Raw genomic sequence first — 18,246 nt, 5'->3', positions numbered from 1 at the left:
CCCTCTCCTCCCCCTCCCAGCTCACGCTCTCTCTCTCTCTCTGTCTCTCTCAAAAGAAATAAATAAACAAAAAATTATTTAAAAATGAATCTATAAAGAATACTATTATGATACTGGGCATGTTCTTTCCTAGACACCTGCGTGGTTCCTACCCTTGCCTCCTTTTTGCCCTAATGACACCTTCTGAAGGAGGCCTTCCTCAATCACCTGTTTAACATTGTAACACTTACACCTTCCCTATCTCCCTTCCCTGCTTAATTTTTCTCCTAAGCACTTATTGACTTCTGGCCTGCTGTATGTGTGTGTGTATGTGTGTGTGTGTGTGTGTGTGTGTGTGTGTGTGTGTGTGTATACATATATATATATAGAAAGAGAGAGAGAGTAGTTGTAACTTATTTCTGGGATATAGATATTGTATAAACATATATACATAATTTGCTATATATATATATACACACATATACATATATATGTGTGTATATATATATGTGTGTGTGTGTGTGTGTGTGTGTGTGTGTGTGTGTGTATTTATATGTAATTTTATGCTAGGGAAAACCAGAGCCCGCAACTCATGTTGGTCCTCAATAAATATTTGTCCCGTTATTGAGATAGGAAACAATTGCTTGACAGTTTGTTTTTTTAATTATTTGAGCATAGTTGGCACAAGCTGTATACTTTATTAGTTACACAGTTCAGCGAGGAAGTAAGCACAGTGCTAAAAGCATGAACTTTGGAGCTGCACTGGCCTGCGTTCGATTTCAAGTTCCACAGTTTGCAAGCTGTGTGACCTTGGGCAAGTTGTTTGACCTCTCTGTGCTGCCATCTTCTCATCTGGAAAATGGGGACAATGGCAGGATGTATCTCCAGGGCTCTTGAGACAACTGAATTCATTCTTTTATTTTATTTTTTAAGTTTGTTTATTTATTTGATAGAGAGGGAGAGAGTACCAGCAGGAGAGGGCAGAGAGAGAGGGAGAGAGAATCCCAAGCAGGCTCCCCACTGTCAGCACAGAGCCCTAGGCACGACGCAGTGAGATCATGACCTGAGCCAAAGTCAAGAGTCTCAACCGACCGAGCCCCCCCAGGTGCCCCTGAATTTGTTAGTATTTTAAAATACTTGGCGCAGTGCCTGGCACAAGGTAACTGCTAGATTGGGTGATTGTTAAATAGGAATATTTATATTTTCTTTATTTTGGGGGTCTGCCCCCGCTTACTAGAGGCTAGGAAGGGAGTTTGTTTTGTTCTATGTGGTGTCCCTAGCACCTAGGACAATACTCGGTGAATGTTTGTTGGATTTCCATTTTAAAGTTTATTTATTTATTTTAATTTATTTTGAGAGAGAGAGAGCAAGCGGGGAAGGGGCAGAGAGAGAGAGGGAGACAGCATCCCAAACAGGCCGGGGGGCTCTCAGCCCAGAGTCCCAATGCGGGGCTCTAACTCACGAACTGTGATATCGCGACCTGACCGGAAATCGAAGAGTCCGAAGCTTAAACAACTGAGCCACCTGGGCGCTCCTGTTGGATTTCCCTTTTAAAGATGAGGACATTGAGATACATAGGTATTTGTTTTTTCTCTTGAGGCTCGAGCTCTATCCTAGACCAAGTAGATCGCAGACTCTGAGGATGAGACTTAGGCATCTGTACTTTTAAATTTGATTTAAAAATGTTTAACTGTGAAATATTCGTAACATAAATTTACTGTGTTAACCATTTGTGCGTCTCCTGTTCAGTAGTGTTAGTTACATTCACGCTTCCCTGCAACAGTCTCCAGGAGTGTTTTCATCTTGCAAAACTGAATCTCTGTATCCGCTCAACGCCTCCCCAGTCCCTGGCATAGGTGTGTGCCCCGGTGGTGAAACTGGGATTTGAACCCAGGTAGAGTGTAGTATGCGAGTAAATGAATGAAGGCAGGCAAGATGAAGCCTTGCAGCCGGGAGGACTGTGAGAAACCCAGGACCCTACAGCCTCCGCTGCCCCGGCTCAATCTTCCGCCTCCCCCTGCTGCCTGCAGCTTCGGCCACCTTCGAGGACTTCCAGATCCGCCCCCACGCCCTCACCGTTCACTCCTACCGAGCGCCTGCCTTCTGCGATCACTGCGGGGAGATGCTCTTCGGCCTTGTGCGCCAGGGCCTCAAGTGTGATGGTGAGGGGAGAGGGGCTGGAGGCGGGGCCAAGGGGTAGGGGGCGGGCAGGAGGGTGGGGCTGGGGTGGGGTTCAGGTGTAGGAGGCGGGGCTCGGGGGGCAGAGGCAAGGGCCGGGAGGCACCGCATGGGGGAGGAACAGGAGGTGGGGTGGGAGGCGGGGCTTGGGCGAGGGGCGGGGTCTGGGGTGGGGCTCAGCTCCGGAGGAGGAGCCTGAGAGGTGGAGCTCCGAGGGAGAGGTAAAAGGGGGAGGAGCGTGGGAGAGGAAAAGGGGAATGTGCGCGGGGGGTGGGGGGGGGGGAAGAAGGCGGAGCCTGCAACTGGGATCGACCAGAGAAACCGCCAGTAGGAGGTACATATTAAGGGATATTTGGAAGGAATTCCAGTAGGGGAATTGTAAGCCCCTGTCAGGGGGAGGCTGGCTAAGCAACTCTGAAATCCATAGGGCAGCCGGTCAGGAAGGGCAGGCAGAAGCTGAAACTGCTGTTCACTGACAGAATTTCTTCATCTGAGAGATCTCACTTCTGCTTTTCAAACCTTTCTACGGAGGGAAACGGGCCCACCCAGCCTAACTAGGACACTCTCCCTCACTTCAAGTCATCCGATTGCCGACTTGATTCACATCCACCAAACACCTTTACCAGGAGTCCCTACATTCGTGTCGGAATTACCGAGGATGCTAACCTAGCCAATTTGACACAGGCACCTGACCATCACAGTCCGGTCCTTATTGACTTGGCGCCTCAGTGGGCCAGGGCTGTCATAACCAAATACCACAGGCCGACTGGCTTAAACAACACGTATTTATAACTCAGAGTTCCAGAGGCGGGGAAGTTTAAGATCAAGCTTCGGACAGGGTTTGGTGCCTGGTGAGGACCTTTTCCTGGCTTGCAGATGGCTGCTATCTTGCCGTGTGCTCACAACTTCTGAAAGGTCTTCCTTTTATAAAAGACCCCAATTGCCTCGGATCAGGGCCCCACCTTTATGGCCTCATTTAATGTTAGTTATCTCCTTAAAGGCCCATCTCCAAATACAGTCACATTGCGGGTTAGGGCATCATCCTATGAGATTGGAGGGGTGGACACATGTTCAGTCTACAACAAGCACCCATGCACATGTCTTTAATTTTATCATACTTAAAAAAATAAATAAATAAAGGAACACACAGTGTTCCTTTAGCCCAAATGTCTCAAGGTTAAGCCCGAGTGTCAAGTTCCACGGGTCCACTCTTCCTATCTTTGATGCTTCTGAGGAAGAGCGTTGAGATCTCACCCCGCCTGCAGAGGAAGGTCACATACCCGCCTTGACTCTACACACAGCAGCGGAAGACCATCCGTTGTTCGAAGACTGTCTGCCCCGCCATTGTTTGTTCAACGTGAGCCTCTATTAGAGGCATGTTTTCCGATATTCCGTCATCCAAGGATCTCCAGCTTTGCGGCTGTCATGCTCAAATGGAAATCTAGAGTCTGGAACACCAGATGACCTACCGAATGGACCAGAGTTGTTACCATGCAGCCCTAAATAGACTTGTGGCGTTTAAGGACTCTTCGGATAAGAGCCATCTCAGGCCTGCGGAAAACCGATTCTGTGCGTTCAGAGCTGCTGTCAATATTGCTCTCATGCACACACCGTATCCAACCCTTTTTTTTTTTTTTAAGCTTTTTTATTTATTTTGAGGACACCATATCCAACTCTTGACGTCCTGGCATCTGGAAGGTTTCTTTAACGTTTATTTTTGAGAGAGAGTGCCCACGCGGGCGCTCACACACACAGTCGTGTGTGGGGAAGGAGAGAGAGAATCCCAATCGACGCGGGGCTCGATCCCACAAACCATGAGATCAGCTCAGCTACTGGCCTAGAAGGTTCTGGGCCAGGTAAAGAACCAGGAGCAGGTGAGGCGCTCCTGTCAGACTTGACACCTTCCGATGAGGGTTTGATTCTACCTTGATACTCACACACGGAATCACGGATGAAACTCTGAAATTCCAATGAAGGACATGAGTGAATAAAGGTCAACACTGGAAAGTGTTTCCCTGTGCACAACGGCCATTTGCCATCCTGAAGCTTTTCTGGTAGCACCACCTTTGAGAAAGCCCATGACCGCCGGGCTGCCAGAAGACAGGCTTCACGAAGCATTCCCCAAGGAGCTTCCAAAGGCGGGAGGAACATTCTCCACTCCAGAACAGAGCGCCGTCTTGGAATCATTTGGAGTCACTGGAGGTGTACTAGAGTAAGGCTTCGGGAAGCCTCTTAGGAAAACAAGCTGAGTCTGTCCAGGCTTTCATGGACGAGGATTTTTATTTATTTATTTTTATTAAAATTTTTTTTCTTTGAGAGAGTCGGGGCGGGGGGGGGGGGGAGAGGCAGAGGGAGAGACACAGAATCCGGATCAGGCTCCAGGCTCTGGGCTATCAGCCCAGAGCCCCCCCCCCCCTCGGGGCTTGAACCCATGAACCTCCAGAACCTCCAGATCACGACCTGAGCCGAAGCCCCGAGCTTGACGGACCTGAGCCCCCCAGGCCCTCCTGCTGTTCAGTCTTCTGCTTTCTTATCCTGTAACTTACATCCAATACACTGTAACTTACATCCAATACAGTGCTTGCTCTGGCAACGAGCATCCGCGAATTGGAGCGATACGGACACGAGGAGCATGGTCCCCGCGCGAGGATGACAGGCACATTCGTACACGTTCCGTATGAAAAAAGGGATGAGGGGATAGAAGGAAGAGAACAAAATATTGGCGTCCGCATATGTCGGAATAAGGAAGACACACAGTCCTTGCTCGTGCACTCTTCGTTTGTGCCGCTGGTCACGTGGTTGTGGCCCCCTTCTTCCACGACCCAATCCACATGCCCTGGGCCCTCAGCGAGCACCTCACCCGCTCCCGGTTCTTTGCCTGGTCCAGAACCTTCTAGGCCAGGAGCAGTTCCACCTGAATTGAGTCCTTGTAACTTTTCATTGGCTTTAATGGCACTACCAGGGGGCCCTCCGGAGAGATCTACTGTATTTCCTATCCACGGAAAAGGAAGGGCGGGGGGGGGGGGGGGTAACAGAGCGTTAGAGCCCAGGCCTGGTGGAAACGTGTCTCTGATCGTCTGGCGCCCCCCGCAGGCTGCGGACTGAACTACCACAAGCGCTGCGCCTTCAGCATCCCCAACAACTGCAGCGGGGCCCGCAAGCGCCGCCTGTCGTCCACGTCTCTGGCCAGTGGCCATTCCGTGCGCCTCAGCACCTCTGAGTCCCTGCCCTGCATGGCCGATGAGCTGGTGAGGGGCTGGGGAGTGGGCGGGCCGGTGGCGGTGGCCCGGGCGGGTGACAGGGCCCAGGCACTAATGCGTCCCTCCCGTCTTGCTGACCGATAGAGCCGGAGCACCACCGAGCTCCTGCCTCGCCGGCCCCCGTCCTCCTCCTCCTCCTCTTCTGCCTCCTCCTACACGGGACGCCCGATCGAGCTAGACAAGATGCTGCTCTCCAAGGTCAAGGTGCCGCACACATTCCTCATCCACAGCTACACCCGGCCCACCGTCTGCCAGGCTTGCAAGAAGCTCCTCAAAGGCCTCTTTCGCCAGGGCCTGCAGTGCAAAGGTCAGCGGGGCCCCCGCGGGGAGACAGACGGGGTCAGGGGTCAGACGCCCCCCTCCCGCCCCACCTCCCATTCGGCACATACATACACTGGCTTAGCAGCTTAGGGGTTCTCTCCCCTGGGCTCCCAGCAGGCCATAAGAATCCCACTATTCTGGGGGTGCCTGGCTGGCTCAGGCGGTAGGGCGCATGACTCTTGACCTCGGGGTTGTGAGTTGGGGGCCCGTGTTGGGTGTGGAGATTACTTAAAATCTTAAAAAAAAAAAAAAAAAAAAAAATGGGGCAGCTAGGTGGCTCAGCCGGTTAAGCTCCTGACTTCAGCTCAGGTCCTGATCTCACAGCTGGTAAGTTCGAGCCCTGAGTCAGGCTCTGTGCTGATAGCTCAGAGCCTGGAAATTTAGCTTTATAAAGCCACTTAGCATGGAATTAAAACAATTTTTTTTTTTTAATTTTTTTAACGTTTATTTATTTTTGAGACAGAGAGACAGAGCATGAACAGGGGAGGGGCAGAGAGAGAGAGAGAGACACAGAATCTGAAACAGGCTCCAGGCTCTGAGCTGTCAGCACAGAGCCTGACGCGGGGCTCGAACTCACAGACTGTGAGATCATGACCTGAGCCGAAGTGGGACGCTTAACCGACCAAGCCACCCAGGTGCCCCTAAAACAATTTTTTTTAATGTTTATTTATTTTTGAGAGACAGCAAGAGTGGGGGAGGGGCAGAGAGAGAGAGACACACACACACACAGAATCCGAAGCAGGCTCCAGACTCTGAGCTGTCAACACAGAGCCCGACGTGGGGCTGGAATTCATCAACCTTGAGATCATGACTTGAGCTGAAAGTTGGCCGCTTAACTGACTGAGCCACCCAGGTGCCCCGCATGGAATTCTCAAATCGCAGATCTTGAGAATTCTAGAACCATGGAATGTTGGAAGCATAGGCTTCAGGAATTCTGGGCTGTAGGACTCAGCGAAAAGAACCACAGAAACTTTAGGTTCGTAAAGCCTAGAACTACCAAATTATAGATTCTCAGAATACTGGAACTTTACAACCATCGGATTTGAGAATAATGGAAGCCTAGAAGCATCGCATGGGAACCATGGGATCCTAGAGTCCTAGAAATCTAGAACACGGAACTTTGAATTCTAAAATCTAGAAAATCAGAAATCTAGATCCATAAAAACTTAGAGCTGTCCAATTCTAGGATTCATTGGAACGAAAACATTACAGAATCTTAGCTGCACACAGCTAAAGAACAATAAGAACATTAAGGTTTAGAATCTTAGGTGTATGGGATCCTGGAACCTTGGAATCATCAGATTCTGGAGTCTTTGCAGTCCAGAACTGTAGAGTCACTGAATTCTAGAATTTATGTATAGAAAACCCTAAAACCTTGGACATCAAGGAGCCTCAGCAGTCTAGAATCATAGAACTGTAGAATTGTAGATGTGTCAAGTTATAGAAACTTGCATGTCAAAATCTGGAGTCTTAGAAATCTAGAATTGAAAGAAGGAAGGAAAGAAAGAAAGGGAGGGAGAGAGGAAGGGAGGGAGGAAGGAAGGAAGGAAGGAAGGAAGGAAGGAAGGAAGGAAGGAAGGAAGGAAGGGAGGGAGGAAGGAAGGAAGGAAGGATCATCCAGCCCAAAATATCCTTAGTGCCAGAGGTTGGGAAACCCTTTCCTGAGTGTTCAAAGCCCAGAATCATGGAATGGTAGACCCTATTACATTCTAGAATTTGAGAAGGAAACCGGCTCAAAGAGGGATAGCCAGAGAAGGTTCGGCTGCGTTTCCTGCCCCAAACAGCGAGTGGAGCATCTTTTGGGTCTGGGGGATAGGAGTCAAGATTCAGCCCTTACAGGTGACCTCTCTTTCCCCTGCCACCTGTCCACTTGTTCCCTGTCCTCATACCAGACTGCAAGTTTAACTGTCACAAACGCTGCGCCACCCGCGTCCCTAACGACTGCTTGGGGGAGGCACTCATCAACGGAGGTGAGAGGCTGTGGGCTGGGCGGGAAGGGGGTGGGGGCAGGGCCGGGCGGAGGCCCCTCTGATGCCCCTGTGCCCCTAGATGTGCCGATGGATGAGGCCAGCGACTACAGCGAGGCTGACAAGAGCTCCCTCATGGATGAATCCGACGACTCCGGGGTCATCCCGGGCTCCCACTCGGAAAATGCCCTCCACGCCAGCGAGGAGGAGGAAGGCGAGGGAGGCGAGGCCCAGAGGTACCCAGCGCACCCTCGGGGGAAGGCCCTTCCTCTCGCTAGAATGGGTTGGCATCGCCCTGTAAATCTGCTAGGCACCCACACCTTTATTTTTCAACGTTACCTTTTCTCTTGAATAATGTGTATTGAAAAAAAAGTTTTCACAGACACGTCTTTTCATTCAGGTTGCATTTCCGTTCAAAAGGCAGAGTGTCAAACACTCCCGCCTCCCAGCTGCTTAGCCCCGCTCCCTGGGGATTGCCCCTGGGATCGGCCGCTGGCGGGTCCTTCCAGAAACAGTCTGTGTTGCAAAGGGACAGTGCAAAGAATGAGAACATGGGGGTCTGGAACCAGACTGCTGTGTGACCCTTAGGCAGGAGACGACCCTCCCTAGGGCCTCAGTTTCCCCACCAGTAAGATGGGGATAAATTAGTACGTACCTTTGGGGACTGTTGTAAGGAGAAAATCAACGGATACAAACAAAGTGCCTAAAATAGTGCCTGGCACGCAGTAAGGGTTAAAAATGTTGGCTCTTCTTGGGGCGCCGGGGTGGCTTAGTTGGTTTCAGGTCACCATCTCACTGTTCATGGGTTTGAGCCCCGAAGCTGCACGTCGGGCTCTGTGCTCACAGTGTGGGAACTGGCTTGGGATTCTCTCTCTCTTCCCCTTCCTCTGCTCACGTGCTCTCTCTCTCTCTCTCTCTCTCTCTCAAAATAAATAAACTTTAAAGTTAGCTCTTCTCAGAGAGAAAACTACCCATTTGTTTTTAACCACTTTGGCCTCAGATTGACTGGTACGGCCTGCACAAGCCCCTTCCCCTTTTGGTGCCTCAGTCTTCCCATCTGTAAAATGGGGAAGGGGAGAACCATCCCCAGGGACCTGACAGGCAGTGGCTTTCTTCTGGCATGGGAGCTCTAAAAAATAATAGTAAATTGCTCGATTATACTTTTTTTTTTTAATTTTTTTTTTCAACGTTTTTAATTTATTTTTGGGACAGAGAGAGACAGAGCATGAACGGGGGAGGGGCAGAGAGAGAGGGAGACACAGAATCTGAAACAGGCTCCAGGCTCCGAGCCATCAGCCCAGAGCCTGACGCGGGGCTCGAACCCACGGACCGCGAGATCGTGACCTGGCTGAAGTCGGACGCCCAACCGACTGCGCCACCCAGGCGCCCCTCGATTATACATTTTTAAAAATTTTAATTAATAAATGTATTTATTTATTCTGAGAGAGAGATTGTGAGAGAGAGAAAAAAAAGCGCGAGTGGGGGAGGGGCAGAGAGAGAGGGAGAGAGAAAATTTCAAGCAGGCTCCGCCCAGACGGTGGCAGAGCCCGATGCGGGGCTCGAACCCACGAACCGTGAGATCGTGACCTGACCCAAAAATCAAGAGGCAGAGGCTTAACCAACTGAGCCACCGAGGCGCCCCTAATTATACATTTTAAAATTATAAAAGGAATTCATATTTATCCTGGACGGTATGTATTTATTTATTTATTTATTTTTAATTTTGTTAATGTTTATTTACTTTTGAGAGAGAGAGAGAGACAGAGGGTGAGCCGGGGAAGGGCAGAGAGAGAGGGAAACACAGAATCGGAAGCAGGCTCCAGGCTCTGAGCCGTCAGCACAGAGCCCGACGCCGGGCTTGAACCCACGAACTGCAGATTCATGACCTGAGCCCAAGTCAGACGCCTAACCGACTGAGCCACCCAGGCGCCCCATGGACTATCTATATCTATTCATATATATATATTGGACTCTACGCTGGGCGCTTGAGGGCAAGGATATTTGTGCGTTTTCCAGGTGCCTAGGCCGGGGCCTGGCTTCATACATGGGTGTGGAACCCCTGTGGGCCTAGGAGGGCAGGAAGGCGGCGGGGTTCCGGAAGCACAGGGCGCCAGAGGCTGCGAGCGCCAGGGCTAGGTCGGAGGTCCACCAGTTACGCTGCCAGTCACGTCTGTGACTGTGCCTTCGTTTCCTCCTGGGGCGATGAAGGCACCTGTCTCGCGGGGTGATTTTCGGATTCTTGCTGGCTTTTAAACGGGGTTTTAAAGAATTTTCTCTGGGGTTGAGAGAGGGTGGGGGGGTGGTGGTGATCCCTTCCGGAGCCTGGGGAAAGATATTTGCATTTCCGTGTCTCTTTACTTTTAATCTCATCTTAAACATTTTTTTTCAATGTTTATTTTTGAGAGAGAGAGCGTGAGCGGGGGAGGGGCGCGCGCACACACACACACACACACACACACACACACAGAATTCAAAGCAGACTCAAGGCTCTGAGCTGTCAAGCGGGGCTTGAACTCACAGACTAGGCGATCATGACCTGAGCCAAAGTCAGATGCTCAACCGACTGAGCCACCCAGGCGCCCCTAGTCTCATCTTTTAAATGTTTTCAGTCTTTTGCATATGTTTTAGAATAATATTTATACGCTATCACTAATGCGTTGCATTCATACGGTAATGCGCATGTAAATAGGAGTAACCTGTGGATTGAAACCGTCAGCGAGGGAAGCATTTGTTCCTGAACTAAATCCTTCCCAGAAGGACCACGAGGATCACCGTCCCCACTTCTAGGCTAGAAGGTTGAGCCTCAGTGGCTTTGGCCAATAATGAGTAAGGGAAAGGAGCTGTGACGTCACCCCACAGGGCTGGGGCGGCATAAAGGTAGTGAAGGTGGTCAGCCACTTCCACGGTGCGTCGGTAAACATTTAATGAGCACCTACTGGGTTCTGGACTCCCAAGCATGACAGCAGTGAACCAAGCCTGTAAAACTCTCCAGCCTCATAGAGCAGACACTCTAGTTGGGGAGACCGGTAATAAACAGACACATCCGTAGCCTCAGGTATCGATAACTGCTATCAAAAGGAAATAAAAAATAAAGCAATGAGAGGGGGCAGAGAGTGAAGACATGTTGTTTTAGTTTGGGTCACTAAGGGAGGGCTCTCTGAGGAGGTGCCATTTGAAGAGATCTGAAGGAGGGGAGGAAGGGAGCCATGTGGATGATAGTTGGTGGAAGAGCCTACCAAGCAAAGGGAACAGCAAGTGCAAAGGCCCTGAGGTAGCGTCAAGCATGTTCCAGGAACAGCACGGAGCTTGGTGTGGCTGGAGCAGGGATGGGGTGGGAGACCAGGCCAGAGGGGCGGGGGGGTTGGTATGCAGGTCACAATGGCTGAAGAGAGTTTCTCGCTGGTGCCACCTGACCCAAGCTGCCTGGAAGTTCAAATTCTCTTTCTGCCAGGGGTTTCCTGGGAGTGTTGAGCAACAGAATAACAGGGCGTCAGAGTTGGATCTTGATGGACTTGGGCCGCGTGGGGGTGTCGGGAGAGGCAGCCCGTTTCACAGATGAGGAAACCAAGTCTCAGGCAAAGGGAAGTGCCAGGGCCACCCGAATCCTGATTTAGTGCAGGGCTCAAGGGGTTGTTGGTTCTGGAGTCGAGCGTGTCCCTTAATCTCTCTCGGCCTTCGTTTTCCCTCTGTAGTAATAACATGGGCACAGATGAGGGCAAATGAGGCACAGAGAGGTTGAGTCACTTGCCCAGTGTTACACAGCTGGCTCCCCAATCACCGGGCTCAATACTGATTAGCACTTTTTGGAGGCTCACTGTGTGCCGAGCACTGTGCTCAACCCCTTAAAAGGGTTTTCACTTCTCACAACAACCCCTTCGGGCGGAGAAACGGAGGCACATAGAGCTTGGGTGATACGCCGGGCAGCCTGACTTCCGAAGCCAGCCTTTTAATGTGGCCTCTCAAGAGTTCCCTTCCTCCTTAAGGGAAACCTGGAAACCACCGAAGCGTGGCCCCCAACTCCCAACTCCTGCCGGCCCAGAGATGTGCCCCGCCGCCCCAGGTGCTCATGGGTATTTTCCACTGGTAACATCTCGCCTCTTCCTCCCCCCTCCCCCTCAGCTCCTTGGGGTACATCCCTCTAATGAGGGTAGTGCAGTCGGTGCGACACACGACACGGAAATCTAGCACCACCCTGCGCGAGGGTTGGGTGGTTCATTACAGCAACAAGGACACGCTGGTGAGTGGGCGGGGTGGGGCGGAGCTAGAGTTGGGGGCGGGGCAAGATTCGCTTGAGGGGGCGGGGCTGGACCGGAGGGATGGTTCTGAGGGAGGGAGGAGGGGCCCTGGGAGTCAGGGAAGAGGCAGGGCTAAGGACAAGGTTGGGGGGCGGGCATGGGATCGGGAACCGGGAAGCTGGAGTTTGGGGCGGGGGGCGAGAAGGGTTAAGGTTATAGGGAGGGGATGGGGGGGCAGGGGGTGCTGGGCGGGGCTAGAAGCATAACTAGAGGTAATTAAGGGGGGTGGGGGTGGGATAATAGGGTGGTACCAGGTAGGGCGAAGTTGGAAGGGAGGGAACGGGAGGGCTTATAGTGGGGGGCAGGCAGGAGACAGGGGTGGGGCAGGGTTAGGGGCAGAGGAGCCAGGCTGGAGGCTGACCTAAAGTTAGAGAGGGGTTATGGGGCGGGGCAAAGCGGGGTGAAGCCGAAGCTAAGGAGGGAGAGGAGAGATCAATCTGAGAAGGGGATGAGGTGGGGGTGGGGCTGGAGTTAGAAATGGGCGGGGCCTTGCGGGAGGCGGAGCTAGAGTCAGAGTGCGTCCCCAGAGGCGGAAGGGGTGGGGCCTGCGGGGGCGGGGCTAGGGCTAGGGGCGGGGGTTGGCCCCGGGAAGGGCTGGAGCCCCAGGCGCGCCCAGGGCGCCCCACCTCACCCTCTGGGGCACCTCTCCCAACAGAGGAAGCGGCATTATTGGCGCCTGGACTGCAAGTGCATCACGCTCTTCCAGAACAACACGACCAACAGATACTACAAGGTGGCCCAGCTCCCCCAGACCTCCTCCACTCCTCTCCCCGTTGCCTGCCGGCTTGCCTGTCATCAGCAAATGGGCCCCGCTCGGCCCCACCACTTTCCAGCGGGGGACCCCGGGTGGCTTACCTCACCTCTCTGCGCCTCACGTCGCGCACCTCAAAGACTAGTCCTCGTCGCAGGGCCTGGCATGTGTTGAGGTCCCCGTTATCATCATTACTTTATAAGGAATTAGTGGATTATTTAGTAGTATTGCTCACCACCTCCCGTGGCTGCCTTGGGCTCCAGGCTGTCTCCTCGCGGCGTCCTTGCTTCTGCCCTTGCCCCCACAGTCTTGGTGCTCCCTTGCTCTAAACCCTTCCATGGCTCCCCAGAGCCCTGGAGACAAAACCCGGGTTCCTCCCTGTGGCCCTTGAGGCCTCTCATGGCCTAGCCATAGCCTGATGTCCTTCATTTACTCTCATTTACAACTACTGTGTGCCGTGCACCATGCATGTGATGGGAATCGAATACGTCCCTTGAAAAGAAGCCTTTTCCCACCTCAGGGCCTTTGCACATGCTCTTTACACCATCCGCCACCGGCTGGCCTCTTCTTACCTTTCTGATCTCTGCTTCATGTAACTTCTGCCGGGAGGCTTTTCCTGACTCCTCTGCAGTCCAGGCCCTTCCCACTGACCCTGGATTCTGTGTGCTCTTCTGAGTAAGTGCGGGGCCCCAGGGTCCGCCTGGCCTCCTCACTGGTGCCGGTTGTGTGTCCTGCCAGGAAATCCCACTGTCAGAAATCCTCACCGTGGAGCCCGCCCAGAACTTCAGCCTTGTGCCACCGGGCACCAACCCCCACTGCTTCGAGATTGTCACTGCCAATGTCACCTACTTTGTGGGCGAGACGCCCGGTGGGGCCCCAGGGGGCCCCAGTGGGCAGGGGGCCGAGGCCGCCCGGGGCTGGGAAACGGCCATCCGCCAGGCCTTGATGCCCGTCATCCTCCAGGATGCGCCCAGCACCCCGGGCCACACACCCCACAGTAAGTCCCCACCCTGGGCCCTGAGCGGATGGATCTGGGGGGGCTGGTGTGGGGTCCCAGGGAAGGGAAGAGCGAGGAAGAAGGCAGGGGATGGCACAGTGGAGAATGTGGCTTCAGGACTCAGCTGGCCTGGGCCCAAATCTCCATTAAGCCCGGACCCAGCGTGTGGCCTTGGACAGGTCACTTCCCTTGTCTGAATCTTGTCCCAGGTGGTGACAACTCCTCCAGATTGTGCGTTCAGACTATTTAATTCATGAATTTGCCGAGTGTCTTCTCTGTGCCCATCCTGTGCTGGACAGTACTGGGGACATAGCTGTGACCGAAACAGCCCAGGGCCTGCCCTCACCTGCTCAGAGTCCAGTAAGGGAGACAGACTTGTCCCCAGACAGTGACGACCCAGAGTGGGCAGGGCCCGGACAGGGGAGCCAGAGGGCTGTTAGGAGCTCAGGGGGGATGGTTAATCCAGCCTGGGTATCTAGGAGGGCTTCCTGGAGGTGGCAACATCTGAGTTGAGCCATGGAAGCTGAGGAGGGGTGAAAGAGGGGCAAGCAAATGGGAAATACTTCAAGCAGAGGGAAAAGATGATCAGAAAGTCCAAGGCCCCTGCCTTCTGGAGCTCAATCCAGAGTGAGTGACAGACACCGATCAGATCATCCTGTGTGAATGACCAGTGTGATGTAGAATGTGTTCCGGGGTAATGTGACATGGCCTCAGGAGGCATCTGAGCTGAGACTGAGTGTCGAGGAGGATTGAACTAAGTCCAGAGGCAGGGACACGCGTTCCTGGCAGAGGGGACAGAGAATGCAAGGCAGGAGCTAGGAGGGAACCTGCTGTATCCGAGGCCCAGCAAGGAGGCCAGGGTGTCGGGAGCACACATCATGGTGGGGGTTGAAGTCAAAGAAATAAACGATGGCCCGGTGCCTGTTAGGCCATTGAAGTGTCTTGGGCTTGCTCCTGAGGGCCCTGGGGAGCCATGGCGGGGTTTTGAGCAGGGGAAGGGCAGGCTCAGGTTGGTGCTTCAGCAAGCTCCCTCCGGAGGCTGGAGAGGAGAGAGCAGAACAGGGGCAGAGAGACCGTGGAGGAGGATGAAGGGCCAGGCCTGGAATGGGGAGGGGATAGATGTTCAAATGGCAGAAGGATCAGAAATATCTGGCTCTGATTGGGTGGTCGGGTGGCGAGCTTAGGGGGAAGATGTTGGAATCAGTGTGTGCCTTCCCGCCGAGCCTCAGTTTCCTCCTCTGTAAGGTGGGATCGGCACGCTTCCCTGGGCACTGAGCTCATGGGGTGCAGTGCTCGGCGAAATCATCCGTGACGTCACCTCTTGAGCCCCCCACCCCAGTATATATCTCGTTTACTTCTCCCCCAGCCCTGTGAGGGAGCACCTGATGTTATCCCCATTCTCTAGATGTGGAAACTGAGGTTCATAACGGACAAGTCAGCAGCCTGCAGCTGCACTGGATTCAAACCCGGGTGGAGTTGTGGGTGAAGATATTCTTGAGCCCGGGGTCAACCCACCTCCACCTCTCCCCTCTCCCCTCTCCCCTCTCCATAGGACAAGCTTCTCTGAGCATCTCCGTGTCTAACAGCCAGATCCAAGAGAATGTGGTGAGACCCTGCCCCCACCCCATGGTCCCAAGGATGGCCTCTGCCTCCCACACAGCCTCCCAGCCCTCTTGCCCTTCCCAGTCTCTTCGATGCCCTGTCTCCATTGGCACTCCTGACCCTCCCCGTCCCCACCTTACAGGACATCGCCACCGTCTACCAGATTTTCCCTGATGAGGTGCTGGGCTCAGGGCAGTTTGGAGTGGTCTATGGAGGTAAGGATGCTTCCGAGCTCATCCAGAGGGGATCCTGGGGGGGTTCTGGGCTCCAGACCTTCCTATCTGATTGACCACATGCTCACCTCCTGTTCTGGTTGACTTTAGAAGGCTAGATCCTCGGGGCGCCTGGGTGGCTCAGTCGGTTAAGTGGCCGACTTCGGCTCAGGTCATGATTTCACGGTCCATGAGTTCGAGCCCCGCGTCGGGCTCTGTGCTGACAGCTCAGAGCCTGGAGCCTGTTTCGGATTCTGTGTCTCCCTCTCTCTCTGACCCTCCCCCGTTCATGCTCTGTCTCTCTCTGTCTCAAAAATAAATAAACGTTAAAAAAAGAAAAAAGAAGGCTAGATCCTCTTGGCGGATGGTCACAGACTCTCCTTTTCTTACTGGGAAAAGCCAATGGACTTCTTCCTGTTATTACTAAGGAGAGCAAATTCTGCCCTTCGGCCACAGAGCTAGTTCCGAGATTCTGATTGGTTATAAATCGAATTTGCCGCCTCAGAACTCTGTCTTTTACCTTCTTCATTATGCCTTTTTCCCCCAAGGCCCCCCACCCCTCACATCTCTCCTGGGGACCCCACAGAGCCACCTTGATGACCTTCTGTTCACCTTTGTTCAACTATGCCTGTGCCTCTGTGGCTGGGGCAGGGCGGGGGTGCGTCTTGCCAGGACTGGAAGGTCTTGCTCCCCTCACCCCCCACCTCCCCTACCCCCAGGAAAGCACCGGAAGACAGGCCGGGACGTGGCAGTAAAGGTCATCGACAAACTGCGTTTCCCCACCAAGCAGGAAAGCCAGCTGCGGAACGAAGTGGCCATTCTGCAGGTGACCACCGGGCTCCGGGGCCCAGCTCTGCCCCCACCTAGGAGGGACCTTCCCTTCCTACTTCCTCCTTTCAGGGGCTAACCCAGGCTGCGGGGGTGGTCGGGGAAGGCTTACTGGAGGAGGGAATATGCGTATGGAGACTGAAGGGGTGGGAAGGTGTTCTGAGCAGAAGTCCTCTAGGAATTTGAAGTCCAAGGTTACTAGATGGTTTATGTGTGGGAGGTGAGGCCAGGGAAGAGGGTGGGGCCACACCCTGTGGGTTTTCTCCTGAGGGTACTGGGGAACCGTGGAAAGATTTTGAGCAAGGAAGGGGCATGGGTGAGTGTATACTTTGGGAAGTTCCCTCTGGCTGCTGCTGGAGGATGGGACCAGAGTCTGGAGCTCCGGGAGGAGGCTGGGTGGAGACCTCGGTGGGAGAAATGAGGTTAGGCCAGGCAGGGCTGGGGGGGAGAGGGCAAAGGATTTAAAAAAAATTTTTTTTTAATGTTTATTTATTTGTGAGAGACAGAGAGACAGAGACAGACAGAGTGTGAGCAGGGGAGGGGCAGAGAGAGAGGGAGACACGGAATCCGAAGCAGGCTCCAGGCTCCGAGCTGTCAGCACAGAGCCCGACGCCGGGCTCGAACTCACGGACCATGAGATCATGACCTGAGCCAAAGTCGGATGCTTAACCAACTGAGCCGCTCAGGTGCCCTGAGAGGGCAAAGGATTTAAAAGACAGAGGTGTACAAAGGTTCTTCCCATTGTTCCATATTCCTGGTCCCTCCCACCTTCCCTCCCCAACCCTGGACCTTCAACAGAACTTCAAGATTTAGATCCTTCTAGATACCTGGCGGTGCGGGGATGTGCTTCTGTCTGGGCCTGTGGGAAGCCCCTTCCCCCACCCCCCGGAAAGGAGCTGCTCACCCCCCAGGGACATTTTTAAAAAATATTTATTGGGGCGCCTGGGTGGGTCAGTCGGTTAAGCGTCCGACTTCGGCTCAGGTCACGATCTCACGGTCCGTGAGTTCAAGCCCCGCATCGGGCTCTGTGCTGACAGCTCAGAGCCTGGAGCCCATTTCAGATTCTGTGTCTCCCTCTCTCTCTGCCCCTCCCCTGTTCATGCTCTGTCTCTCTCTGTCTCAAAAATAAATAAACATTAAAAAAAATTGAAAAAAAATATTTATTTTGAGAGAGAGAGAGAGAGAGCAAGGTGGGGGGGGGGGAGGGGCAGAGAGAGAGAGGGAGAGAGAGAGAATCCCAAGCAGGCTCCACACGGCTAGCTGGACGTGGGGCACCACGCGGGGCTTGAACCCACGAACCATGAGATCACAACCTGAGCTGAAATCAAAAGTCGGACGTTAGACAGATGGAGCCCCCCGGGCCCCCCGGGGACATCCTTCTTATTTGTCGTCTTGTCTGGAAGCCATGGAAGCATGGCTTGCCTCTCGGGTCCCAAGTTCGTGGGCCACAGAGACCCTGACTACCACCCTACCCCCCACCCCACCCCCCAGAGTCTGCGGCACCCGGGGATCGTGAACCTGGACTGTATGTTCGAGACGCCTGAGAAGGTGTTCGTGGTAATGGAGAAGCTGCATGGGGACATGCTCGAGATGATCCTCTCCAGTGAGAAGGGCCGGCTGCCCGAGCGCCTCACCAAGTTCCTCATCACCCAGGTGCGCCCCCTCCCCTGCCCCTGCCCCCCTCTGCCCGGCTCCCCACCCGCCCTGCGCTCAGGCCCCGCAGACGCTGCGTGGGAGTCGCGATCGCGGATAATTAAAAAAAATACTAATAGAGTAATAATAGCAATAATAGAAAAAAAATAAAATAAACCAACTGAGCCACCCAGGTGCCCCAGAATGATAGTTTTATTTTTATT

At 53.4% G+C, this 18,246-nt stretch overlaps 1 protein-coding gene across 1 annotated transcript in view; it reads left to right on the top strand.

Annotated features, from left to right (window-relative positions):
* The window catches only part of PRKD2 (protein kinase D2), a 35,726-nt gene that overhangs the window by 5,477 nt on the left and 12,003 nt on the right, over positions 1 to 18,246 (top strand). The window contains 12 exon segments of the mRNA XM_019425902.2: positions 2,010 to 2,141; positions 5,251 to 5,405; positions 5,502 to 5,724; positions 7,631 to 7,708; positions 7,788 to 7,941; positions 11,825 to 11,942; positions 12,656 to 12,733; positions 13,490 to 13,748; positions 15,301 to 15,353; positions 15,493 to 15,565; positions 16,282 to 16,388; positions 17,882 to 18,043. Of these exon segments, the coding sequence (XP_019281447.2) occupies positions 2,010 to 2,141; positions 5,251 to 5,405; positions 5,502 to 5,724; positions 7,631 to 7,708; positions 7,788 to 7,941; positions 11,825 to 11,942; positions 12,656 to 12,733; positions 13,490 to 13,748; positions 15,301 to 15,353; positions 15,493 to 15,565; positions 16,282 to 16,388; positions 17,882 to 18,043 (1,592 nt within the window).

Source organism: Panthera pardus, unplaced genomic scaffold, assembly GCF_024362965.1.
Source record: "Panthera pardus isolate Hobbes unplaced genomic scaffold, ASM2436296v1 HiC_scaffold_18, whole genome shotgun sequence".
In the NCBI taxonomy this organism is placed as follows: Eukaryota; Metazoa; Chordata; class Mammalia; order Carnivora; family Felidae; genus Panthera; species Panthera pardus.
The sequence above is the reverse complement of the archived record's forward strand: the minus strand, read 5'-3'. Positions and strand labels throughout refer to the sequence as shown.